The sequence below is a fragment of the Girardinichthys multiradiatus genome, chromosome 3 (assembly GCF_021462225.1).
Source record: "Girardinichthys multiradiatus isolate DD_20200921_A chromosome 3, DD_fGirMul_XY1, whole genome shotgun sequence".
NCBI lineage: Eukaryota > Metazoa > Chordata > Actinopteri > Cyprinodontiformes > Goodeidae > Girardinichthys > Girardinichthys multiradiatus.
The window spans coordinates 45,295,376-45,321,780 of record NC_061796.1 but is presented as its reverse complement, the minus strand read 5'-3'; the positions used below and the strand labels follow the sequence as shown (position 1 = coordinate 45,321,780).

The 26,405-nt window shown below is 40.6% G+C and overlaps 1 protein-coding gene across 1 annotated transcript; it reads right to left on the bottom strand.

The window, feature by feature from the left end:
- Positions 1-1,070: 1,070 nt before the first annotated feature.
- On the bottom strand, positions 1,071-25,152 carry smg5 (SMG5 nonsense mediated mRNA decay factor). The gene is made up of 22 exons (XM_047360897.1): positions 24,717-25,152; positions 24,325-24,423; positions 20,386-20,509; positions 16,355-16,511; positions 15,605-15,694; positions 15,166-15,255; positions 13,471-13,549; positions 13,258-13,383; positions 12,812-12,880; positions 12,288-12,520; positions 11,316-11,453; positions 9,608-10,501; positions 8,073-8,242; positions 7,914-7,989; positions 7,475-7,650; positions 5,986-6,144; positions 5,759-5,818; positions 5,433-5,592; positions 5,085-5,175; positions 4,332-4,406; positions 4,106-4,244; positions 1,071-2,336 (listed from the first exon to the last, which is right to left on the bottom strand). The coding sequence occupies exons 1-22, from the start codon at positions 24,779-24,781 to the stop codon at positions 2,253-2,255; spliced, it is 3,354 nt and encodes a 1,117-aa protein (XP_047216853.1). The 5' UTR covers positions 24,782-25,152; the 3' UTR covers positions 1,071-2,252.
- Between the last annotated feature and the right edge of the window lie 1,253 nt (positions 25,153-26,405).

Sequence of the window (26,405 nt, the reverse complement as noted above, 5' to 3'; positions counted from 1 at the left end):
TTGGACTAAACATTTTCCATTTGATAAGAGTTATACATGTACAGATGGGAGTAGCATGATCAGGTAATGATGTGTTTTCTGAAGGAGGTCAGGATATTATAAAGGCATTATTTGCTAATGATGGGGCTTTGCGGAGAAAAGGGAAAAACATAATATGATAGAATACAAAATGCCATCATATTTGTTGAAAACTGGGCTTATAAACTGGGGGGTTAAATTATCAATAGATAAAAAAATGGTCCTGAAAGTTCACAGTGAAACATGGCGGGGGCAGCATCATGCTGTGGGGTTGTTTTTCAGCAGCAGGGACTTGGAAACTGGTCCGAGTCGAGGCAAAGATGGATGGTGCCAAATACAGGGATGTTCCTAAGAAAAACCTGTGCCAGCCTGCCTGCGATATGAGACTGGGTCGGGGTTCACCTTTCATCCAGCAGGACAATGCCCTGAAGCATCCTGCAGGAGCAACACTTCAGTGGTTTAAGGGCAAACATTTAAATGTGTTGGAATGGCCTAGTCAAAGTCCAGACCTTAATTAATTAATTAAGAATCTGTGGTTAGACTTGAAGATTGCTATTCACAAGTGAAAACCATCCAACATGAAAGAGCAGGAGCAGCTTAACATCATGGTGTGGGGTTATTTCACTGCCAGTGGTACCAGAGGAGGACTTCATCTAAATTTTTAAAGTTTGCCACAAATCAACAGCTTAGACAGCTGAAATAGTTTGAATTCTGGAGAAGTCTTGTACTCGCTCAAAATGAAAAGCCAGGTCCATTCTTAAACTATTTAATTATTTCTGATTAAAGTGGTTCATTATCCAAACACAAGCTTGGTTGCTCCACAAAAGCGTGTAGCTGAGGTGAAACTTAGACATCTAATCAAAGATTTCAGCCTGAATGTATAATTCTTGTTTGTGATGTTCATTGAAGTGGTTTGCTGTGTACTCATTCAACCCTGAAAAACGGTGAGTTTGTGTAATCCTTCTATTACACTCCTAGGTAATTATTCCCTTTTATTAATGCACTATTGACTAAACTAGTGCAGAAGACAGAGAAAGAAAACCACAAAAAGGTCAGCATCAGTTTCTCTTTATTGTTCAATGCATGGCCACACACACTGGTTCTCCTCTGCATGATGGGACAGTCACTATGGAAATGGTGATGTTGATGGGATACATTTCAGGAGTTCACAGACATCCAAACACAGCCCAGACCCTCCAGGACAGGTCAGCTGATATCCACCAATCAGCTTCTACCTACCTGCTCCCTTTAACTTGACATCTTATAAATAGATTCTGCTTTATTAGCTTGTGTTCAGGATTGGTACAGTGGATCAACACATAATAGCAAGCCCTTCCCCTTTCCCTTGAACATTCCTGTGTTTATCATTCAGATTTAGTTCACAAAAAAGCAAAATAAACATCATTTGGGTACAAAAATAAAATCCAAATGAAAATCTTCAAACAGGTGTGACGCCTGCTGAGTTTTCTCTTTTTTTACTCAGACAAAAATAGCACAGTACATACATCACTGGTCACAGAAGTACACCGCAAATAAGGAAAAAATAATCCAAAATAACATTTAAAAAACAAGATAAACAATATATCCATCATCTAGAATCCTTCCTGAAAGCCTGTGAACTTCAGGGCGCCTGGTTTGTTTCTGAGCGATGGAAGTCAGACTGGGCCTCCTCTGTCACTCTGCTTGTTTAAAGCCCAACCAGGTTTACATCCCTGACCCGGTTTCTGGAAATTAGACTGAAGGAAAGGGGGAAGGGAACCCAGACCACTGCTCTAAATTTCTATATGGATTCATTGTAGCGTGAATGAGTTTGTGTGCATGGTTTCTCTCAACACAAAATGTACGCGTTTGCTAACATATACAGTGTATTCCTGGTTAGAGGTGAACCAGGGGCACTTGAATTTGTGCAGCGCCCTCCCACCGTTTCCACCCCCGACCGCTGCGGCGCTCACGCTTTATGTTTAACAAACTGACAGGTGGGAGATCTGCTGCTTCTTATAGCGTTGTTTTGCCTGTGTTTCATCTTTTGTTTTTTATTTTTGAACTCCGCTTTATTTCATTGTCCAGCCCTCAAAACTTCTAACTCTTGGATCCAGCTTTCTTTTGAGTCGTTTTGTTTCCTTTTTGGAGACGCAGATACACACAGAGCCAAAGAGTGGGAGAGAGAGAGAGGGAGCGAGTGTTGTGATCGATCAGCTGTTCGCAGCACCGACAGCTGCCCCCCCTTTAAGCTCTCAGCCGATCTCCTTCCACTGACGGTAGAACTCCAGGATGTTTTTCAGCTCCATGCCTGCAGACGATGCAGCCTGGGTCGCCGACTGGCAGAGACAAGAACAAGGAGAGGCAAATATTGCTAAAACTCAGCACTGCATGAAGAAATATGATGCCCTGTAAAAATGTTCTGAACCCTTTTATCACCTTACAACCACCATCTTGAATGAATTGTATTGGATTTCATGTGATAGAAGCAACACAAAGTAGTGCATAATTGGTAAATGGAAGAAAAGGGACTTGAATAAAACTTGAATAAAATTCTATGGGTGGTAAAAATCTACTGCACTTCACCCTGGACACACCAACCCCACTATGATGGTGGCACTATCCTGCTGTGGGAATGCTTTTCTTCAGCAGGGACAGTATGGCTGATCCAAGTTGATGGGAAGATGGATGAAGATAACTGCAGGACAATTCTCAAAAAAAACCTGTTGGTGGCAACAAGAGACTCTACTGGGGAGGAAGTTCAGCTTCTGGCCCTGAGCATACAAGCCAGGGCTACAGTGAATTGATTTAAATCAAAGCCTATTCATTCATGTGTTACAATGGCCTAGTCAAAGTCCAGTCCTAAATCCAATTAAAAATCTGTGGCAGTAATTTAAAAATGTCGTCCATTTTTGTCTGCCTTGCAAAGACCTACTCAGCTGCTGTCAGGATGTGACTCGGTGAGTCCTGGTTATAGAGTCATTTTAGCTTGAAATCCTGTCATACCAATATTTTGAACTTCGACATATTTCCACATTGCAACAGTCATCACAAAAGCACTGAGGAAGTTCACCAATTTTAAACTGAACAGAGCTTCTTTAAAACACAGTTTTCACTTCGCGTCTCCTGGACAGGCATGTAGCGGCACTAGACAGAACTGCTAAATGAAATGAAACAGGTGAAGTCTACCTACTAATTACACTATGTTCCCAGACGTTTTGGATCCCACCTCTAGATCAATGAATTCTGGTGTTCCAATCACTTCCATGGCTGCAGGTGTATGAAGTTTAGTGTGGAGAAACCTGACTGAACTGCACAGAGTCCTGACCTCAACCTTCTCCGACACTTTTGGGATGAATCGGAACAGAAGCTGCGGTTCTGGTTTTCTCTGCCTACGAACACACTCCTAAACCTTGTGGAAGGTGTTTACAGAATAGTGAAAGTTGCTGTCAACGGTGGGTCCATCAACAAACTGGACCTTATAGATTAAGAAAAGGATGTCGTCAAACTTCATGAACATGTAGAAGTAGACAAGCAAATACTTTTGGCAATATAGTGAATGTAATTTCTGAAAGTAACTGCTTGGACTTTATTTAAGGCTATTACAGTATAATGTTACTCTATTGGTAATAAATCTTAAACCATGTATCATTTTCCTTCCAGTTCATAATAAAGAACCATTTCATATTTATTTAACATGAAATGTGAAAGAAATACAGAGAAAATGTGGTGTTAAAGTGAAGAAATGTAGTTTATGTAATAATTAGTTTTGCAAGACACTTTCCATTCATTGTGTAACACAGTGTACTGTCAAGCCATTAAGACTTTAGAAAAGTTTGAAGTAAATTTTCTCTTTATAATTAATGAAAAATGTTTTATTGGTACAACTAAATTATTACTATTATTAAAGCAGTATTATTTATTTTTGAAAGCATCTTTTAATTGCAGAGCAGCTTCTTGAATGTTTTCCACTGCTATTTTGAACAGCGGTGGAGCTTCTGACACGCGGTTTGATCTGTTCAAGCTGTGTTACGAAGCTGATGTTGCTCTGCTTAAGTAGATGCACCTTCATGAAACCAAAATTGTTAAATAACCCAGAAAGACCGACCTTCATGGCTGCAGACCGAGTGCAGAGCTCGTCCACCTCATGGCCCGTCAGGATGGTCACCATGCCGGCTGTATCTTCGTCTCCGTTGCTCTGGGACACTGTTAGCTGTCGGCAGCTGTCCACCATCTTATACAGGTGCCTAAAAACAAGGAGGATCAGAGCAGAGGAGTCAGATTACAAAGAGCTTAAATTTAGCTTGAGTTGACTGGAATGGATCAAAGCTTACCAAGCTTCAATGTCCTGCCGTTTTAGTTTATCTCTTTCAAAAGTGCGACCCGACTCCTTCTGACAGCGTATGTACCTACAGAGGGAAGGTTCAACAGGACCCAGATCCAACACATTGCAAGTACATTACTGGCATGCTACCTGACCTTTAAAGAACCACCATGTTATTTCTATTGTTAGATTTTAATATAAAGGAAAACATCCCACTTTCAAACTGGGGCCAAACTACATGATTTTATCCCCCATTCCCAGTTGGAGAAAATCTCTGTCTGCAGTGGGTGCGGTCAGTTGATAGGGAGAGTCAGAACTAAAATCGTACCGACCCGACCCGACCCAACCCCAGTCACAGTCAAACAATCATTTTTGAATTTTTTGAGGTGGATCTGGATACAGTCGGTTATGCGAATATCTCGTCTTTTCCAAATCTATGACGACTGAGAAAGTCGTTTAGTGTGTCCCAGCTTTACTAAGAGGATGAATCCGTTCTCACTGAAAGTCAATATTTAGGGAAAATGATGTGGAAGAAATACAAAGTTTCTCATCTATTGACCAAAAAAATAATCCATAAGAAAATTATCCCTTGCAGTAATGAATCCATTCTGCTGTGGAAAATTCTATGCAAACACTGCATGTAAACGCATAGAAAAACTGCAAAAACTATGATATTTTCATTTAAAAACTTGCTAAAATTTCAATACTTTCGGGCCAGAGTTATAAAGAACCTCTGTGAAGGGTCCATACTAAAGACATTAACCTGTTGCCTTTGCGGAATTCCGACTCCAAAAAGCGGATGCCGTCTCTTGCACCAGCATTCTCCTTCTTTAATCGATCAAGCCCGTCAATCACTGCAACACAGACAGTTACCAGATGAAGCAAACGCGGACGGCAGCTGGAACAGAGCACTGACGGATAACTGACTGGTATTGTGTCCAGTTTCAGTGTTCTAGTAAGTGGACTGGAACATCTGAATAATCTTTGGTCAAACAGATCAGTGGTGACACATTTAGGGGTACAGTTAAACATCTACTAACTGATCTGCTTTGTGTTTGGCTTATACAGGTGTAAACAACTTCCATGTGTTAGTGTGACGCTGTACGCTGACCTGTTCTTGGGATGATGATGATGAAGCAGCCGCTGCCAGCCAGCTGCCGGATGAGATTCAGATGCTGGCAGAGGGCTGCAGCGTCAGGAACAAGGTAGGGAGACATGGATGACTGAGCTTTGGGTTGCTGAAGGCTGCCCTCTAGCTGTGAAACCTCCAACTGCAGATTAGGAACAAAAAGAAGAAAGTTTTACATCTAATTGTGACTAATTCAAGAAGATTAAAACATTAATCAGGCACAAATATTTTGCTGATTATTCTTCCAACAGCATGCTATTCATGCGCTTCATTACTGCTATGATTTCAGATAGAGGCTGAAAAATAACCTGCAGTCGAAGCTGGGCCATGTCTCTCATTAAACGATTTCGACGCGCCTCCTCTTCAGCCTGACAAATAAAAAAAAAAACAGAGCATCAACATCAAATAAAAATATGTATTTATGCATTTATTATCTCATTTTATCTTTGCAGAAAAAAAGCTGTTTGTGAATTTTACTGTTTACGTGGTGAATAAATGAAGTGCGGGTCTGTTCAGTTGGGAGGTTGTCACTCACCATCCTTAACTGGGCCTTGGCCTGCTGCACCAGATTATCCTGCTCGGACTGGTTGATGCTGGTAAAGATTCCCGCTTCTGGGTTGAAGTGCAGGACGTTGCCTTGGAGATTTGTTAGGAAGTGGCCAAAACTGCGAATGCAGCACACACGCACCACACACTGGAGAAAAAGAAATAATTTCCATCTACTGTCAGAAACCTTTCTCTGAAAAACCTGAGATCTACATTTAGGTTCCTTCTATAAAATATTTGTGCATTTACAGTGTTTACAGAAACATTTAATGCTGATAAAAGAGCTGAAGCTTCTTCACACTGAATACTTGTGAGAAAGTCACAGTTTAACAGTGCAGATGGTGAACATGATGAATGAACTTTCTCTGTTTTTTCCTTTGCAAAGTAAAATTTGTTCTTTTCGCAACAGTCCACACGAATGTATCCATAGAGAAATAGTTTAATAAATTATCCAATTTGGGCATGATTATACGAAAACATGCAGATCACTAAATCTGCACTGCTGAAAATGGTTAAAGTATTAAAAAAAAAAAAAAATCTACTTTATTTACCGAATTAGCCAGCATTCGTACATATTTTCTATCAAAACGTCAAGCCAAAGCTGCATAATCAACATCATATGAAATTACAATCATCATTGAAAATCAGTGGGTTCAAGATCCCAACAGATTGTTTGAATGAAATATCTGATAGGATACTACATTTAATGCATGCCATACATTCATGTACTGCACATCAATAATACATTTGTACACTTGGATGGACTCTACCGGCCTTAAATGTCCACGTCCAATGTATATTTTTAGCGGACTAAATGTTAGAAGTCATGGGGGTGCGTCAGACATTGTTTAATGGTAAAGAAAGAAAAGACTCAGAAAAATGTTAGGGGTTTACTTTGGAAATACTTGTACTCAGATTATCTGCATGATCCAGAAATACTGACATTACACTGAAGTTGGGATGGTGGGTTTCAGCACTGTGGTGAAAGCCTGTTTTAAACCAAATCCTGCTGTGAAGTGATCTACAGGCTGAAAAAAATCTGTGAAATGGCGTCTTATTATTTGAATTTATCTGTCATAGGAATATGAATCAAACATATAAGAATAATAAGCCATAATTACTATAAACCTAAACATTTTTACATACTTTTCCAGGGCTGAAACATTTGGGAAACAGATTCTATACTTAGAGTTTATATGAAACCTTCATGATTACACATTTTGCTTGAATGAGTTCTACACGCTATTAGAAACAAAGACGCACATTTCTGTCAAACTGGATTAGCAACAATGGTTTAGAGAACATATCATCCTATAATTATTTCCAAGGAAAAGAGCTGGAAAACGGCGGTTAATTCAAGCAAAAGCTAACCAGCTAAATAGAACAAATCCTGAGATGTTCAGTCAATTTCAAATGTCTTTAAAAAGCCACGTGCTGACGTCCAGTTCTGTAAATGTTCTCCTATCAGAAGAGCGTACCTCCTGCAGGGGACTGAGGGAGGAGTTGCCTCGCGTAAAATCAAGGCGGCGGTGAGCTACACTGAGAGCAGGCAGGTGTCGCAGGGCCACATCCTCAGGTAGCAGCAAATTCTGGATCAATCCTGGCTGTTCACACTCCTTCAACATTTCTGTCACCTCTGCATTCAGACCCAGATCTGCAACACACACATAAAGCAATAACATCACCACAGACTTTTCTAGACACATGATGAAAGCAGAGTGTTTAGAGCTTTTCTGACTTAATGTGCAAAAATGTTTATATTTCTAAAGCGTTTCAGGACATTGTTTGTGCTCATTCTCATTCAGCTGCAACACGGTTATAAACCACCTGGATCAGCTGTCCAAACCAGTTACGGTTTAGTTCTGCTGACTACTGCTGTGATGTGAACAAATCTCTCTGTTTAACAGTCCAACTCACCAGCCTGAAGCATCGTGCTGCCATCTGGAAGAAGGTTTAACAGAACAGACAGACGGTTCCACAAGCTCTGGGAACTCTGCAGAGAAAGAAGCTCGTCTCACTTAGTAAAACAAAAACGTTTTTAGAAATAAAATAATACAGATGAATATGTCAGCTCACCTGTGCACACATGAGGATGATATCTGTGTTTGTCCTGAGCCAATCAATAAAGACTTTCACTACTTGCATTAAGCCCTGATTGGTCAAAATCTCCAGCTTCTCAAACAGAGTTTTTTCACTGTGTGCAGACTGGGTGCTGTGTTGACTTTCCTCTGAGTCAGAGACCAAGTCTAGTAACAAAGAAAACAAAGTAAGCAGGATGTTAAACACAAGTTTGGGTCAGATAAAACCAGATTCTAAGAGTAACGATAAGAGACTTGTGGAGTGTGTACAGTCCATGAACTGATGTTTTAATATTACACAAACACAACATGGTTTATTTGGATTTTACACTTCATCAATATGAGGTGGAAGTGAAATGATACATTACTTTACAAATACAAGCCACACCTCTCAGATTTCTATATGCTGAACCAACTTTCCACCAAATTCAGCTGCTGTCTTCTGGGGTATGTCTCTCCCAGAGTTGCACATCTCGAGGAAAAGAATATTTGCCTGTTTTACTTTGCAACACAACTCAAGGCCAGTCAGACCGGACAGAGACCATCTGTGAAAATCAATTTTCACATCTTGCCACAGACTGACAATTGGATTTAGGTCTGGACTTTGACTGGGCCATTGTGACACCATAATACCTTAAATATGAACCATTCCAGTATAGCTCTGGTTGTCAGTGTAGGATCGTTTCCTGGTTGGAAGGTGAACATCTGAACCAGTTTCAAGTCTTCTGCAGCTTCCAACAGGTTTTCGTCTGTAATTGTCCCGACCAGCTTCTCTATCCCTGCTAAAGAAAAGCACCACTCAGGCATGACGGTGCCACCGCCACGTTTAACAGTGGGGATAGCGTAATCAGGGTGATGTGCATTCCTTCAACAACGGGTGTCTTTTTGCCACTCTTCCATATTTGTGGAGTACATGACTTATAGTTTTCCTGTCAACAGACCCCCCCCCCACCTGAGCCGTGGATCTCTGCAGGTCCTCCAAAGTTACTGTGAGCTTTCCTTGCCAGGCCTGTCAGTATAGATGGACGGCCATGTCTTTGTAGGTTTGCAGACCATACTCCATGTTGAGATGATGGTTTGAACAAAGCTCTGTGACATCTTTAAAGCTTAGGATTTTGCTTTAAATGTCAAGTTTTTCCCTGACGTGTCTGAAGAGTTCTTTTGTCTTCGGTTTGTTCACTACTGTTGTCCCAGAAAGCCTCAGAGGCCTTCACAGAACCATCGGATTTATACCAAGTTAAAATTACACACAGCTGGACTCTTTTATTGATTACGTGACAAGTGAAAGCTACTGGTTTCTATTTAGAGGGAACACAGACATGGAGCTGAATACATCTGACATATTTCAAATTTTAATTGTAAAGTGTTGAAAAACACAAATCATTTTCCCCTTCCAGTTCACAACAACTCATTACTTTGTGTTGGTCTATCACATTAAATCCATGGAAGTGGTTGTAAAGTGACTAACATGTGGAAAAAGTAGAACACTAGTAATTCACTATGCATGAAATAAGGAGGCTGAATGTACGCTACCATTGTCGTTGGTTCCGTTGGCAGCACCAGAGGTCATGTCGCTGTGTAACTCTCCAGGAGGAGGCGGCGTCTCCTGGGATGGGGGAGCGGAGGTCTCCGTAGATGTGGGATTTCCCGAGGAAGCAGCAGCCTGGGGCCTCAGCAGCATGTTGCTGAATGTTGGAGCGAGCCGGAAGCAACGTTTTGACTGGAAGAGTTGGGAGGACATGGCCTGGAGGTTGCTGCTGATACTGGAGTCGCTTTGCATGAGAGGCCCATTAGCGCTTGGAGGCGTCTCACTGTCCCTCTCTCCTCCCTCTTCTCTGGGTTGGTCTTGTTCTTCCTCCTGGTGCTCACGGGCCTGACCCTCCACATTTTCGGTTTCCTCCATGTCTTCTAGGTCTGAGCGGGACTCTTGGCTGTTCATGTCCGAGTCGGTCTCCACATCAAAAGCTGTTCCTCCATCCTCTTCCTCAGAGCCACTTTCCCAGTTGCCTTCCTCACCCAGGGCATCCCTCTTCATCTCCTTCTTCACAGATGAAGGGTTAAGCGGTTCATCTATTGTTGTCCCACCTGTTGAATCAGCACGGACCCTCTCTCCTTCATCGTCATTCTCTTCTTCTTCACTCTCGAATCCTTCGCTCAGATCGCTTTCATCCTCCCCAGGGCCACCTTTGCGTGCGCAGCGGCGCCGCCGGAGCCGAGAAAGGCGAGTGTACTTCTTTTTCTGCCTCTGTTTCTCCGCCTCGGGCTTGTGCTGGTCTTCTTCACTGCTGAGCTTTTTAACTCTGACTCGCTCAAAGCCTTCTTCGTCCTTGTCCTCCTCATCCTCCTGCTCTAGGGAGCCATTCTGCAGAGGTCTTTCCTCTGAAGGACCCACCTCTGCAGCTGACAAATCTCTCACCTCAAGGTCATCTGGGTTAGAGAAGAAACATGCTTTTTTTTAAATTTTATCTGTCTAACTTGCGTCACTTTTTTAAGAACGAATAACCTATAGCTGGTTCTGACATCCTACCAAGGGAAAAACTTCTACATCTCCCAAAGCAATGCTGTTTTTAATCTACGGAGCCCGTGGGGGGACATGGGGGAATTTCTTTTATTTTGCGTTCCCACGCAATACTTTTGCGTTTGCTTGCAAACGTTGTTAATCACCTTGAGAAAAAGTTGTGCATTTTGGAACAGCAGCACAGATGACAAACTGCTCACGAAACAAACAGCACTGATATGGCATTGATATGGATTATTTGTCATATGCAGGTTAACACGCAGTCAACAATGCGATTAAATGCTTAGGATAAGAAGAACCGTTCAAATCACGATCAAAACAAAAGTGGGGTGCAAACAAAGTACACATCATGCAGCAGTAATAATCACATAAAGTGTCAGATGTGGTTTCGTGGAGTATTATTGTCCAGAGGTCAGCAGTTTGACAGCATGTGGATAATAACTGTCTTTAAGTCTGATTGAAGATCCTTTTATTTAAGGCCGATTTCAAAATAAAACTGAAAAAAAATCTCAAAAACGGGTCGCCCACAAAGTATTGCGAGATAACGCAAAAGAAAAAAATTCCCCATGTCCCCTCGTGGGCTCCGTATTAATCTACATTAGCAGACTTTAAATCCAGAAAACACACTGATGTGGATTTTCAGAATTTTTAACCACAAAAACACACTTCCTGTTGCGCTGGTGGGACTTTTCTGCCCCGCCTAAGAGGGGTTTTCCATCTCACCTGCAGCGTCAGTGTGAAGCGGAGGCACCTGGCTCTCCCCGTCCTCCAGTTCAGCCTGCAGCCGGATGTTCACGTGGTTCACGAGATGGGAGAACAGGGCCAGAGTAAAAGCTATGGAAGCGCTGTACTGCTTTGATCCTTAAACAAAACATTTGTTAAAAGTGAAAAGGGGCACTTTTTCATTGAAATAAACTAAAAAGATAAAAAAAAGAACAATTTTTGTGTTTTATAATCATTATTCACCTGTTCTCGTTAAATCGTCACAAACAAGTAGAGCAGTTTACATATTTGGAGCATTATGAACCCTATTGTCCTAGTATATATTTCTATAATATCTTCAGCTCTCTTTGCTACTTGGTAATAAAATCCCAAATATTCACACAACCTGTTTGCTTTTCTCATCTTTTAGCTTTGCACTGGCAAAGAGTTTTTATTTGACATTTATGAACACAAAGATCCATTTTACTAGTAAAAAAAGGTTTCTAAAACATCAACAAAGGTTTAGGCGGGGAAAAGAATCTGAAATATAGACTTAGCGAAACATTTAGCTGTAAATATTGGGCTTGTAAAAGAGAGACGGTTTATAGTTGTGAAAGAACTAAATGGTTCTTTTAGGGTTTTTCCTGCAGCATTCAGGCTATGGGGCAGGTTTCTTCCTTCAGTCTACTAATTAACAAGCAAACTGTTGGATGTCAAATACATGAACCAATAGTTATGCTAGTTTAATGAAAAGGCAGGTTTCCCATAAAAGATAAAGATATGCTATGTTTTCCAGAAAGTGGATATGAAAGCTGAAGTTCTGACACCGTGTCTTGATGTTTGACCAACATGTTTTTGATGTTCATTAAAAAGAAACAAATGATACTTGGCTGGTCTAGTATATCAGGAGGGGACTATCTGCATTGAAATCTGCTCATTTCTGTGTTCACGTTAGCAGTTAACCAGGTACAAACATCCTAAAAAACCTCACACCTCCTCTCTTAAGGCTGTGTACCACCATCAGGCATGTAACCACCATCTTGAAGATGAGGTTGTCAGGTAGAACGGGATAGGGGCTGTCACTGTGATGCTGCAACTGCTCCTCCTCTTCCTCGCTCGGACAGGGTTGAGCACCTCCGTGTGTTGGAGCCGGAAGATAAAACAGGACGAGGTTGAAGTCCTCCAGCACCGACTGACAGAGAGAAGTCAGCTCCGTCTCCATTAAACTTCATTAGCAGAGAAGGGAAACCGAAAAGCAAAGGTGTAGACTTACTAAACAACTTAATGAAACACTGCAACAAAAACAACTTTAGCATGGAAGTCCTATCATCGTTGCTAGCTGTGGCTATTTATCAATAAACTGATTTTATTTAAGGAAAAAGTAAACACCATGCACTACCAAGTAGGGACCACGTTTTGTGGTCTAGGTTAAAAACTACAGAAAGATGGTTTCGCTGGTTCTAAAATGGTGAATAAAGAGGAAGCGAAATAAAGAGCACGGCAGATCAAATATGTACCTGTTTTTGGGCTGCAGCAGGCTCTGAAGGTACATGAAGCTCACCAGGAGATGCTTAATGTCTTTGGATCTATATGGAAAGGAAATAAAGAGAATTATGAATGAGTTTTTAATAGTTTGACAACAACATGACACATAATAGGAGAGGATGACATAGGAGTGTGAATTAGTCGTTATTGAACCAAATTCATCATTTAATGTTTTCCAGTTAGTGAAACAATGTTATTCTATTTGGCCCAGACCTCCTTTTTACCAGATGCCGTTTTTCTCACTAGCCGTTAAAAGCTTCTATCTGGCTGAGATGGCTATCTGATGGTTGATTGAGAGCAGATGGAGCAGAATGACTTTTCGTTTCACTGGCAGGTCGTAAGACTGAGAGTAAAACAGACCTGAGAAGGCCAATTAGGACTTTAAACCTATATAACGATGCTTTGGAGTCCTCCTCACCTTTGCCGAGATGGAGACAGCTTCTTCATCTCCTGCTTCTTCACCTGGTGGTACATCTTGGCAGCTTTGTCAAACAGGCGCTTCAGGTTGCCGTAGGCCCCATCAAACGGAATATCTGATTGGATGCTAAGGACAGAATAAACATTCGTTTAGCATCCTATGTTAAGAAGAACTGGTTAAACAGATTTGAAACTGGACATTATCCACCCTCACCATCGTAAATAGTAGTATGTTGCTTCAACATTGTAGAACTTGCTCCCAGCCAGGGTTCCCAGCTGGTTAAAAGGCATTCCTGTGGAAAGGTGGTTAAGATTCATAGTTGATGTTACATGTTGAAAACTGGTCACCATATGCCTTGATCCATTCTAGATATGGAAAGACAGTGAAACCTGGTAGTTGGGTTTATTAGACACCAGCTAAATGTAATGTTCTGTAAGTCTATGTATTACAAGGAGAAACCAAAATAACACTACGTGTGATACATGGCTGTTGGTTAGGTGAAGCCCAGATGGAACCACCAATTAGGAACGCCCTGACCTGACTGAGCAGTAACTTGCTGAACTACTGGCTTCAGACCAGCTCACTTCACCTAACTCCCAACCTCTGTTGTGGTCCTCCTGTCAGTGGTTCCAAGTCAGATCCACTGAATACAGCTGCTACAAAATGTTGTGGTTTGGAGCTATTTTAGAAACAGGAAATGAAAGCAGTTGAGATTTAGGCGTTTCTGCAGGTGGTAGCCAGTCACATGGACAGATGTAAAGAGTTCCCCCAACTCACTCTGAAAGTGAAAAGGTGAAGTAACACCGTTTAGAGGAAACTAAATATGTTACAGAAGGGCTGACTTAATAAATCGCCATGGATGACAAAACTATCACCGCTTTGGAGAATAGGTTGATCCCCTTTCGACACAGTGCAACCTGTTATCTGATGCGACCGCTACGGGCTTCACTGCAGATATTGCTAAGCTGTATGCCCTGCTGATCTTATGCAACAACCAAAAAAGGTGACAAAAGCGATGGATGATGCAATATGGTTTGTATCTAAAGCTTTTGCACAATGGCTGATCTCAAACAGCTGCATCACAGAAGCAGCAGTTAAAGACAAAGACTGCTAATCATTGCAAGCACTTTAAACATCTGCACAGCTGTCACATAAAAGGGTAGGCATGCTAGGGGCATTAGGGTGTGTGGAGTTTTAAAACGTTCCAGGTTCAAAACCATCAAACCGAGTTTAAAATCCTTTTAAAGAGATGCCAGAGAACGTGCAAGGCAGATCAGTTTTCTCCCACTGTATGGAACAGGGAGAAGCAGCGCTCCCCTTCAACCCCCTGCCGCTGCGCACCACCGGTCAGCTGGCTGAGAGAGGCCAACTCAATTTTTCTCTCGCTTACAAGAATGACAGTTCAGCTGTTTGAAAATCTTTCCAGTCATAAAAATACAAAAATAGCCACAGCACTGGAACTAAAGGAGCACCACTGATCATTATTGTTAAGGTAAAACTGTTTCACACTGAAACCACATCTGAGAAGCTACGAGGGTCACGTATGTTAAACAGCTCAATTCTGTCTCTAAACAGATCATAAAAGCAAAGAGACATAATAATAATAATAATAATAATGTGACAAAGCATGTTTACATGAACGCCACAGCAAATGTAGCACGTGTTTTTAAGGTTTTAAACTCTAAGTTCAAACATGATAGTGTCTGAAATCAGCAAAGAGAAACCTGCTTCAAAGAATTCGAGCTCTGGTATATTCCAGAACCAGAATCATTACTGACCCATTGGATCTAAGCAGCTGCAGCACAATCAATCAGAATACTGTGTTCATATTGATATTTACTACTTTGTGTTGTCTTTTCCGACCACTTAGAGAGCCGTTTATGTAATCATGACATCACAGACACTCACCAACATGGGGCATTACAGACAAGGCTTGGTGGTAAAATCTCTCTGCCAGCTGTTCAGCTTCTACTCCAGCAAGTTCATTCTGATACCGCGCTGATGACAAAACCACATAATCAAAGAATATTACAAATATATAAACAGCAAATCAGGAAAAACGGTGAAAATTAGATCATTTAAACAGTTTTATATTCAATTTTAACTTAAACATTTCTAATAGTTTCATAAACGTCAGTAGAAAACAGTTTTCACATGCTAAAAAATGCATGGATAGAACCATGCTCATCATAAACGTCCAACCCAATCACACACAGCCTGTTCTCAGTTACTTCTATATTACGAAGCCAATTTTCCCACGCTGGATGACACCCACAAGCTGCCTCACACCTCTCCAGGCCTGGGAGCGTGATGAACTAATCTAAATGTTCTATCAACATGTTATTACCCAGATCTCCGAGGTAGACCAGACAGCGATGGCAGGCCATCTGAGCCCACTCCATCTCCCTGGGAGAGGCTGACACGGGTTTCTTCCGCCCTGTTGGAAACAAATGGATTTCAGGTCCAAAGTGACGAGAAGTTTTGAATCTTTTAGAGGAACCCTGAGCTACAATGCAAGAGGTTAAAAATGGTTGAAATTATATTTTATCAACATAATCATTGGGTATTAGACCGCATAATGAACAATTAAATGAATAAAAACTGTAAATGCTGAAACAATTGAACAGAAGCGGCGCCAAATACAGCAATCCTAATTAAAAAGTTTCACTTTATGGAACTTTTAAGGAACTACTGATTCAGATTTCACAACCTGAAAGATGAGGGGAATGAATCAGCAGACCTGCAGATGAAGCGACAGCGAATAAACAACAAAACCTGCTCTGATTTGCTGTCAATGATCCTCAACTCCAGCACCGTTGGCTCATCCACTTATTACAGCTCAACAGTCAACAGAAGGCCTGAGCTATGAAGGAGATTCAACATGAAAAAAGTGAAAGCTGAACCAATCAGAAGAGGCTTGGTGCAGCAATCCAAATACCTAAAAGGACCATGGAAGTCAGAAACTAAACGAAGCATAAAGCTGCAATGCTCGACAAACCTGAAGGTGGTCTGTGCGGACCACAGCAACAAATTTCCAGACTAATCCGGAGCTCCATGTGTGTTTGTTTAGGGAAGAATTCATGTGTTGAGATCTCACCAATGAGAGGATCGGTGACGTGAGTCCAATCGATGCAGTCCTGCAGCTCCAGCTGGTAATGTGATTGGATGTAGAGCAGCAGATGTTGGTAGAAACCCACGCCAGCGATGAGGTGTGTTCTGTAGGCGCACTCCAGAGCACTGCGACTGTGGATGTGCTAAAAATAAGACAACAGAAAAAAACTTAGCATATACATGCAAATCTACAAAACGAGTTAGGAGCAAAAAAAAAAAAAAAAAAAGCAGATAAAAACATGTTTAATACAGAGATCAAGTAAAGTTTATTTATAGAGCGCTTTTCAGCAACAAGGCACTCAAGGCGCTGAACATGAGGAAAAACCTTACAATGATACAGAAAATCAAACAACAGAGGTAATTAAAAAAAATAAAGAGAATAGAATGATGGATAAAAAAACGAAAGGAAAATTGGACTGAAAACTTCACTAATAATGTTTAGATGGCCCAGATTCTGCAGAGTAGATTTGAGCCAGAAGACCTGAGAGGTCTGGGTGGTTGATCCACTGACAACAAGTCTGTAATGTATTTTGGTGCTAAGCCATTCAGTGATTTATAGACTAACAGAAGTATTTTAAAGTCTATTCTCTGAGCTACAGGGAACCAGTGTAGGGACTTTAGAACCGGGGTGATGTGCTCCACTTTCTTAGTTCTAGTGAGGACGCGGGCAGCAGGTCCTGCAGAGACATTAGTCCTTTAATCCTGGAGATGTTCTTTAGGTGATAGAAGGCCGACCTTGTTACTGTCTTTATGTTCCTCTGAAGGTTCAGGTCTGAGTCCATCACTACACCCAGGTTTCCAGCCTGACTGGTGGTTTCTAGCTGTATTAACTGAAGCTGTGTGCTAACTTTTAAACGCTCTTCCTTTGGTCCAAAGATTATTACTTAAGTTTTGTTTTGATTCAGCTGAAGAAAATTTAGGCCCATCCAAGCATTGATTTCTTCTAAGCATTTACCCAGCGCTTGAATGGGTTCATTGTCACCTGGTGACATCATAACGTATAGCTGTGTGTCGTCTGAGTAGTTATGATAATGTAATGGAAAATTATTTTAAAGTGCTCTGATCTTCCCTTCTCCTCTCTCATTTGATTCTGTGTTTTATCACTCAGAGGTGACCTTCCATCTACCTCTCTCCTCTGACCTCTGTGTTTTATTAGTGTTTAGTACTTAAGAGGAGATGACCTTTAAATTCATTATCAGGAGGTTTATGGTTAAACATTCCCTGAAGGGTTATGTCCCGAGAAAGAGCAGATGGGTGTTCTCCTAAATGACTTTGTTACCTCTGACCTGGGAAGGGTCTAGGAACCATAAAACTAAACTCTCTGAAGTTGAGACAACACCTTCATTTTGCTATAAATATTATTTTTACTTTGTGTTCGTTGCTCTGCTTAACTGACTTGCTCAGTGACGGTCATTCAAAAGTTGACTGCCTTTGAATAAATTTTATAAAGACAAAGTTCGGACTTTCTTTTGTTGTGAGTTAATTTCTCTCCCACTTTGATAAGAAAATCCACAACAATAACTTACGTTGTTGTTTATTAAAATCTGAGTTAGGGGGAGCATGTAGATATTGAATAGGAGGGGCCCTAAGATGGACCCTTGGGGAACGCCACATGTGATTCTTGTGGTCTCTGATGTAAAGTTACCTACTTACACAAAAAAGTCCCTGTCCTTCAAGTAGGATTTAAACCAGTTGAGTGCTGTACCAGAAAGGCCGACCCAGTTTTCCAGGCGCTCTAATAAAATGGAGTGATCAACAGTGTCGAATGCTGCACTAAGGTCCAATAATACCAGCACTGTGGTTCTTCCACAGTCAGCATTTATACGGATGTCATTGAACACCTTGACAAGAGCAGTCTCTGTACTGTGGTGAGCAGGAAGCCTGACTGGAAGACATCGAAGCGGTTGGATGTTGTTAGGAAGTTGTTTAACTGTTGAAACGCAGCTTTTTCAATAATCTTACTGATGAAGGGGAGGTTTGATATAGGCCTGTAGTTCTGTAGTAGCAGCTTGTCCAAGTTGTCCAAGTTTTCAATAGAGGTTTGATAATTGCTGTTTTTAGGGCCTGGAGGAAAACACCTGACAAAAGGGACGTGTTTATTATTTGTGTTAAATCAGATGTTATTACAGGCAAAGCTTTCTTAAGGAAAGCTGTGGGTAAAACATCGAGACAACAGGAAAAAGAAATCAGTTCTAGTTGGAGACAACTTTGGTACTAGAGTTGATGTGGATGTTCTGACTGCCTCTCTGATCTTTTGGGTTTTTTCAGTGGAGAAGTTAACAAATTCATTGCAGGCCCTGGTAGAGTGGAGTTCAGATGCTACAGTTACAGGAGGTTTTGTTAATCTGTCAACTGTGGCAAATAATGCACCAGCATTGTTAATGTTTTTGCTGATGATCTCAGAAAAGAAAGATTCCCTTGCATCTGTATAGTCTCTCTTTATAGATAATATAGTGAACCTGGAGTCCAGTCTTTAGCCACCTGCGTTCAGCTTTTAGACACTCCTTTTATTCACTTCTGACTGGTGGAGCACTTCTCCATGGAGACATTTTCTTCCCAGAAACGACTTTCACTTTAATTGGAGCAATTGAATCAATGATGTCCGAGATTTTAGAATGAAAGTTTTCTACCAGCTTATCTACAGTGTTACAGGGCAAAGTGGAGGTAGAAGAGTAAATTTGGTTAAAGGTTTCAGCAGCACCGTCCTTAAAGATGCGTTTTCTTATCATGTCTCTTTGGCAAACTGAGTCATTGCAGATGATGCTTTCAAAAATAACAGAAAAGTGGTCAGATAGGGCAACATCAGTTACAGACACCTTGGAAATGTTTAGACCCTTAATGATGATCAAGTCCAAAATATGTCTCTATTTGCGCGTTTGCTGTTTAACATGTTGAGTCAAACCAACATTTCTAAGAGTGTCACATAGATCTATTGGACTTCTGTCTTCAGGATTGTCCATGTGAATGTTGAAGTCTCCCACAATAATTAAACAGTCATAATCAACACATATCACAGATAAAAGCTCATTAAAATCACTGATAAAGTTTGTTTTGGACTTAGGAGGCCTGTAAATATTCCAGAACATGGTTCAGACCGGGCTCTTTACCTGGAGAGCCAAATATTCAAGAGTCAAATTTGCCCAGAAATACTTTTTTACACTCTAATAAAACTTTAAACAAAGTGGCCCCTCCACCTTTTCTTTGCTGTCTGCTCTCACAAAGAAATTTGTAGTTCGGAGGCGTCGCCTCTATCAGAATGGGAGCATCATTAAATTCATGTAAACATGTTTCTGTTAAAAACAGAACATCAAGATCGTGGTCAGTAATGAAGTCATTGATTAAAAATGATTTTCCTGACAGAGATCTAATGTTCAGTAAAGCCAGTTTATATGACTTAGTTGCTGATATTAACTCTGTGTCTGGTTGTACCTGACAGTTTATGGCTTTTGTGGATTGTTTATTAATGTCTCTTATCCTTTTGGCTTTGTTCTTTCTGTCACATATAAGCACAGAGATTTTACAACTATCTCCTATTAGGGGCCCAAGTTTTCAATTCAAAGCTGAATTACACACAACGGCAGGAGCAAAAACATCTTCATGAGTTCAAAACAAGATATTTCCACACCAGTTTGATTTCTCTTTTGACAAATTCAAGTTCATACTTCCTGTTGTGTTTCCATCTGCTAAAAGCAGAAGAATCTGTGTCCAACAAACTTTCCGTTTCCAGATGCTAAACTGGTAGTTAGCAGGGTCGAACCTTTCTGTTATTTCATTTCCAGAGTTTTCAAAGTTTCTGTCGACTTTTAAACTGTAAATACCTAAGTTGACCATGAATTTACTGCAAGCATTTCTACAACCGGATGGATGGACACAACGTCTGGAGAGGGAATAAACTCTGAAAAACGTCCACCAGTACAGACTGCGTAGGACTCCGGTACATCAATCTGCTGAACTGTATGGTTGGGTTGACACCAAGGGGACACTTCCACAGTTGTAGGGTTGTTTTTGCCATCTCACCTTCTTGTTTGTCTTAATAACCTGGATGACCTCATAGTAAACCTTCCTCCACAGCAGCTCTTCAGCCTTGCGGCCGTAGTCGACCGGATGAAGAAACATCAATTTCACACAAAGCTCTCTCAACCTGAGAAAAACAAAAGCATGCTACAGATGAACACATGAATACTTTTAAGCAACAGCTGAGGAACTGGTTAGGCGGGTGAACCAATGAGTCAACATAAATTTATATCAAGTGTGGTGCTACAAGAAAACTAAAACGTCTACATATTTAAAACATCAGGATTGACAAACTAAATTATTCTAAAGAAACATTTTTATTCTGATTAATCTCACATGATTAAAATCCATGCTAAATATTAGAAGACACACCTGAAGGTTTTTAAGTCTACGCCACTGAATGTAAACTCAGTTCTCACTGTAAGATATGTAAACCTAATTCTCAGATTCATCTACATGTCAAAGATCCTGCATCGATCCTGAAAGAGATTATAGTCTCGTTAATTGGTGATTTTATGGACACAAAAATGAAGCTGAACAAAAACCATGCTAAGATATGGATGTGGCTGTCCCGGGTTCTACTCCGGGCCCGGCAAAGTTTGCCACGTGTCTTTCATGTCTCTCCACACCATTTCCTGTCCGCATACTTTCCGTAAAAAATTAAAAATAAAGGCCACTAGTGCCACTAAAACAAAAAACCATGCTAAAATATAACGACTTTTGAAAACCCCGCCTATCTACAGAAAAAATCATGTCAAGTTGCTTTAATGTTACTGTAACCGTAGAGATGAGTGGTATGTTCTAGAAGGACACATTAATTAGCCAAGACTTGCTGCAGTCTAAGAAGTTTTTCACAATATGCATATTGAATACAGTGAAAATATTTGCGATACATTGTGCAGCCCTAGAACCATGCACTACTTTGATTTACACAGCGAGGCGAGTATACCTTTATTATTGATTGAAATCGATGATTGTCTGAGCATATTTACTTCACAAAATGTATTTCTCTTTCATTTTCTAGTCGACTCATCTGATGTTCACATTGAGCTGCGTCAACTAAGAGTCGATTTCTTTTTCCCGGTATCAGGTCAAAGGTCTCGTTAGACTTTAGCCAGCACAGGGTTTCTTATACGAATTATTTTTCCTAAATATTTTAGCCATTTCTAATGAAGTCATTTTGGCTCAGAAACCCTCCCCACCATGTCTGGCAAGCATCCTTGATATCTATTAAATACTCTTCACATTTAAACATGAGATTCTTAGTGTGCATCTGATTATCTTTCCAAAGGCAATTTCACTTTTTCAAATTTAAAGTCATTCTGAACCCGGTGCTGGGTTCCAAGTCTTTACGTCTTTAGTAAATCGCTGATCGCCATTTATTTTGGAGCACAGCTTCTAAACACTTTTTACACTGGAAAAGGGCAGACATATACATATATATGCATGTGTGTATGTATATATAAATGTATGCATGGGATGTCTCTTTGAATAGTATTTAATAATAATTTAAAAGGATTGTTATCAGTCTTAAATCCTTACAATTATCTGTCTAAAGGGTAAATTCTCTTTTTTTCAGGGAGTCTAAACTGCATTTAATGAGAGCAATGAGAGAAATATATCATGTAAATATATTTATTGCCTGAATAACTAAACTGAATGAATAGATTCCCTCTAGTTACTAAAACAACCAATAACTAAACTATTAATAATCAAACTAAGATAATGATTAATTAATCAACAGAACATCTCACCACTGAAAGGGAATTTTAATGGTTTGAGAATAAAGGTTTAGGTTTTCTGAACCTTATCAATGATTTTTAAAAGCTAACCTAACTGTAGGGAGAGTCTGAAACAAATATTAAGAATTCACAAGAGGAAGGACTTTCCGGTCAGCCAGGTTCTGATGGCCTGGGAAAAACTGATGATACACCTAAATGATAACATTGGGCCATGTTTTGTCACACCGACCTCAAGGTTGTTTCTCCACGAAGAAACTGGCTGTTTTCATCTTGGGACAAATGTTGGAGGTTTGGCAGTCTGGGATTCAGAACCAGACTGTAAGCAACTTGCTGAGAGATTGAACAATATTGTGTTGAATAAAAACAACAAAACTGAATTCTTAACCAAGTTGATCCAGGTTGGGTTAATCTGTTTGGGCAAAACTACTTCAGACTATTGTTGTGTCTCTCTCTTTGGACCTCGTTGCCATCCATTTTCCCTCAGTCTTTTTCATCACCCTGACTCAGCTCTCTTCAGCCCATAAAAGTTTCCACGTAATGAAGTCAGTAGGAACGAAGGGGGTCAGTAGACGTGTGTTGGACACACACCATCAACGACGGCCAGTAAGGGAATCACCAGAGGTCAACTAGAAACCACCACCTGAAAGGACCAATCAATGACTCAGAGTGTACGGAAATTGTCAGAGGAATGGGGGTTCGCACCGACCTCCATTAAAACTACCATGGGAACATGGACGTTTCTCTGGGTTCTCCCCCTCTGCTCCTCATTTCCATCGGTACGACGCAGCTTTACATCAAGACTTACAAAGGCCTGTTCCTGCACCATAGGTTGGAAACAATATAGTTCCTGTCTGGGGGGAAATGCAACTAAGTTCTCGTTGCCCAAAATAAGCTTTTCCATAAAACTTTGTTGAGATGAATACATTTTTTTTTCTAGTAGCTGGATGGACTGCTCACTATCTGGGGTCTATGAGACCCAAAGCAAGAACACATTTACACGTTTTAATTATTTGTTGATTAATTGCAGGTCATATCGTCATCGCGTCTTTCACCAAAAGTATCGCATGTTTTACTAATATCAGGCTGCCCTACTTTATACAGAAAAAACATTTGGACAATCACCATGAAACAGAAGATCATTTAGTTCAATTTAATGACTTTTTACTGCACATAAAATAAAACTAGAAACAAAAAAATAGTATAACAATTTTTAATAAATCTGAATGGTCACCTTAATTATCCTGGATAATCAAACATGGTGAAGTTTTACTATGTATTTCCCTTTAATATTGTCATCGATTAGTGTGATTTTCAAAATATAATGGGACAAAGAGCTAAAATCACTCTTCGGGTATCAGGTTAAAAATATTAGATCTTTATGTGCAACTGCTACATTTTATTTCAAAGGTAGCAATAATGTTTTCGTTCTATGAATTTCAACCAGGGATCCTTTGACAAGCAGTATGTGATTAAATCATGAGCACAACCAGACTTTTAGACAAATCAATTATCCATCTTTGACAGAAATTATTCATAACCTGAAATACATATCTTGATGCTTTGTTATGGTTCTAACATGTTTAGGAAAATGTCCATCTGAAAAGCCGCAGATATGAAATATTTCAGGTCATTTTCTACATAAGCAAAAAAAATGTACTAATCAAATCTGTTTGAAGGAAGCTGAATCAAGATGCCTCAACAATAAGGCAATAAGAGCAAGATCATTATAAGGCCAGGCTATTAGCAGATCATCTTTTTAATTAAAAAAAGCAACAACATAAACACCTCTTTAATGGTTTATATGGTCTATAGTTAGTTTTACTGGATCTCAATGTTGCATTAGAAGCAGTTGTTCATAACATCCTAATTGAGAGACTGAAAAAGTGGATGAGATTGTCACCCAAATGCATCAACACATATTTAAACATCTGAGTCCAAAGAGCAACCCTGTGTTTATAAAGGCAGATCATAATCAGTGTAGCAAATATCTCTGAGAAGAACTGTAAATTCTGTTGACCCACTTAACAAATACAAGCCTGGCTGTGCTCTACTTGCTGACCAAAAGGAAATGCTGCAGAAGGAGACCAATCATAATTTAAAAGATGACACAGTGCACCTATCACCTGGTAAGGCCTGGGATCATTTAGCCAGTAACATTTCAATGTCCTTAGTGATTCATAGTACTGAGAGCTGGACGTACTTGTTCCGCAGGCTGATGTTCTCTGGCTTGAAGACCTCTCTGTAGGATGACTTGCTGCCGATGATGGCATCCAGCTTGTGCACAGATTCCACCACAGCCCTGGACAGAAAGCATTACAGTGACCCCACGGATAACGGGGAACAGAAGTTTGTCACGTAACAATTGTCCTGAAATGTTGAAAGCTACAACCTTTTACGTTTCATTTCTCTTAACATGAATGGCATGACAGTTGGTTATACGTTTATCTGAGAAAAACGAACCCCTGACAGATTTAGGTGTTGTTTCAGCTACAAGCATGAAGGCATTTGAATCAATAACAGATTTAATCAGACTCTTTTAGATATTTGTTTAGCTCGTCGGTTAGCTCAGCGGAAACGGCCTGGTTCAATCACCTGTAAAGCCGCTTGATAAGAAGAACTTTCGCCTCAGGCTCGCTGTCCTGACCCGGTCCGCTCATATTAGCGACAGGCCGGCAGTTTGATCACACCGCGGGGTCACCGTTTCATTCGGCCCTCCTGATGCACAGCTGTCGCGGTTACTCGGGTTCGTTCCCCGGTAGTGACAACCGTGTTGTTAGCAAGCTAGCGCTAGCTCCCCACTTAGCTTTCCCTGTGTTCCCTCAGTCTCTTTTTCTTTCTTAAATCCTTTCGCCAATCCCCCTCCACCCATCCGTCCTGAAACGTGGGTAGGTAGGGGTACCTGGCGCCTTGCGGTCTTTCCAGTCAGCTGAGAAGCTCTAAAATGCCTTTTGTGTTATTTTCCGTTCCGGCCATCGCTACGAAGGCGGCCATTATTCATATCAGGCACTGACCGCCTAATGTTCGCGAGAGTTCAAACACATTCTTACGAGATTCCAGTAGTGAGTCAACAACGCCGCCATATTGGTAAGGAAACAGTGGTCCGGAAACCGAGTTGAAGAGGAGAGCTTGCGTTTTGTGGCTTTAGTTGAAGTCAAGTGTACTTTAGGCAAGCACGAATCTTGAAATTAATGTTAGGCACAGATGTGTAAAAGGCAAATAAATAAGAATAACAAGAGATTACTTTAACGCAGGTCTCCTCTCGTTGCACTTACAGCTCCATATTTTTGTTTCACAGTAATCACCCTAATGTATTTTCTGCTTTTAAGCACGCCATTAAATTTTGTTTTAATTTTACCAGAAAAACCTTGTTTAACTAGTAACAAAGCAAACATTTTTTAAATCCCACCACATAAATACAAACAAAGCATATTTACACAAGTATTTTAGTAAATGCATAACTGCTAATGATCAACTCTTTATATGACCGTTTGTCCAAAATGACCCTCCTACAAGTTCAAATACTGGTGAGACTCAGGTACTGACCCCAATGGATGCAGAAAGGCAAATTCACCTTTCAAGTTTTAAATTGTCTTGCAATGAAAATGTTTTAGTTTTGCTTCCTAGAAGCTACACCTGGCCTGGCTCTGTGTCTGCCTGTGATACCTTTCTGGAGAGGGGAATCGTCCGTGCTTCTGCTGGCAACAACTTAATGCTCACCCTCTACCGATGATCCACATAGCCCTGTCTTTTAGTGTTTAACCATTTCTCTCTCATAGACATGGAAATTGACTGAGCTTAACTGTAACTAACTGTATGTGCTCTCTTTCAGACTCTAACCTTGAAAACTGGCTCAGAGTTTATCTGTTCTTTCTTTCTAGGTGAAACGACTAAAGGAGCTACATCCATTAACATTTACTTTTCCTTCCCATAGAAAGTACTCCTGGATCAGTGCTTCTTTGTTGTATTTGTGTCTCTGCTCTGTTCTCTCAAACCCCCAGTCGTTCGTGGCAGATGGCCGCTCACACTGAGCCTGGTTCTGCTGGAGGTTTCTTCCTGTTAAAAGGGAGTTTTTCCTCTCCACTGTCTCTACATGCTCATCCAGGAGGAGGGAATGCTGCAAGTCAATGACTGGATGCAATCTGCTGGGTTTCCTTAGATAGAAAAACTTTTTATCCAATTTGAATAAAAAGCTAACTCTGACTGCACTGTTCAATTGTTAGGATTAATTGGAATGTATGTACCTGACTGTTGTGATGTGCCTTGAGACAACATGTGTTGTGA

What these genes read in the sequence shown, in the direction of transcription:
- smg5 (XM_047360897.1), bottom strand. Translation starts at nt 24,781, where the DNA reads ATGAGCGGACCGGGTCAGGACAGCGAGCCTGAGGCGAAAGTTCTTCTT. An exon ending in CTGCTGCAGCCCAAAAACAG is followed by an intron (nt 12,521 to 12,811) that starts GTACATATTTGA and finishes CTGCTAATGAAG; the next exon opens with TTTAATGGAGACGGAGCTGA. An exon ending in CTCGGTCTGCAGCCATGAAG is followed by an intron (nt 2,337 to 4,105) that starts GTCGGTCTTTCT and finishes TGTCTCTGCCAG; the next exon opens with TCGGCGACCCAGGCTGCATC.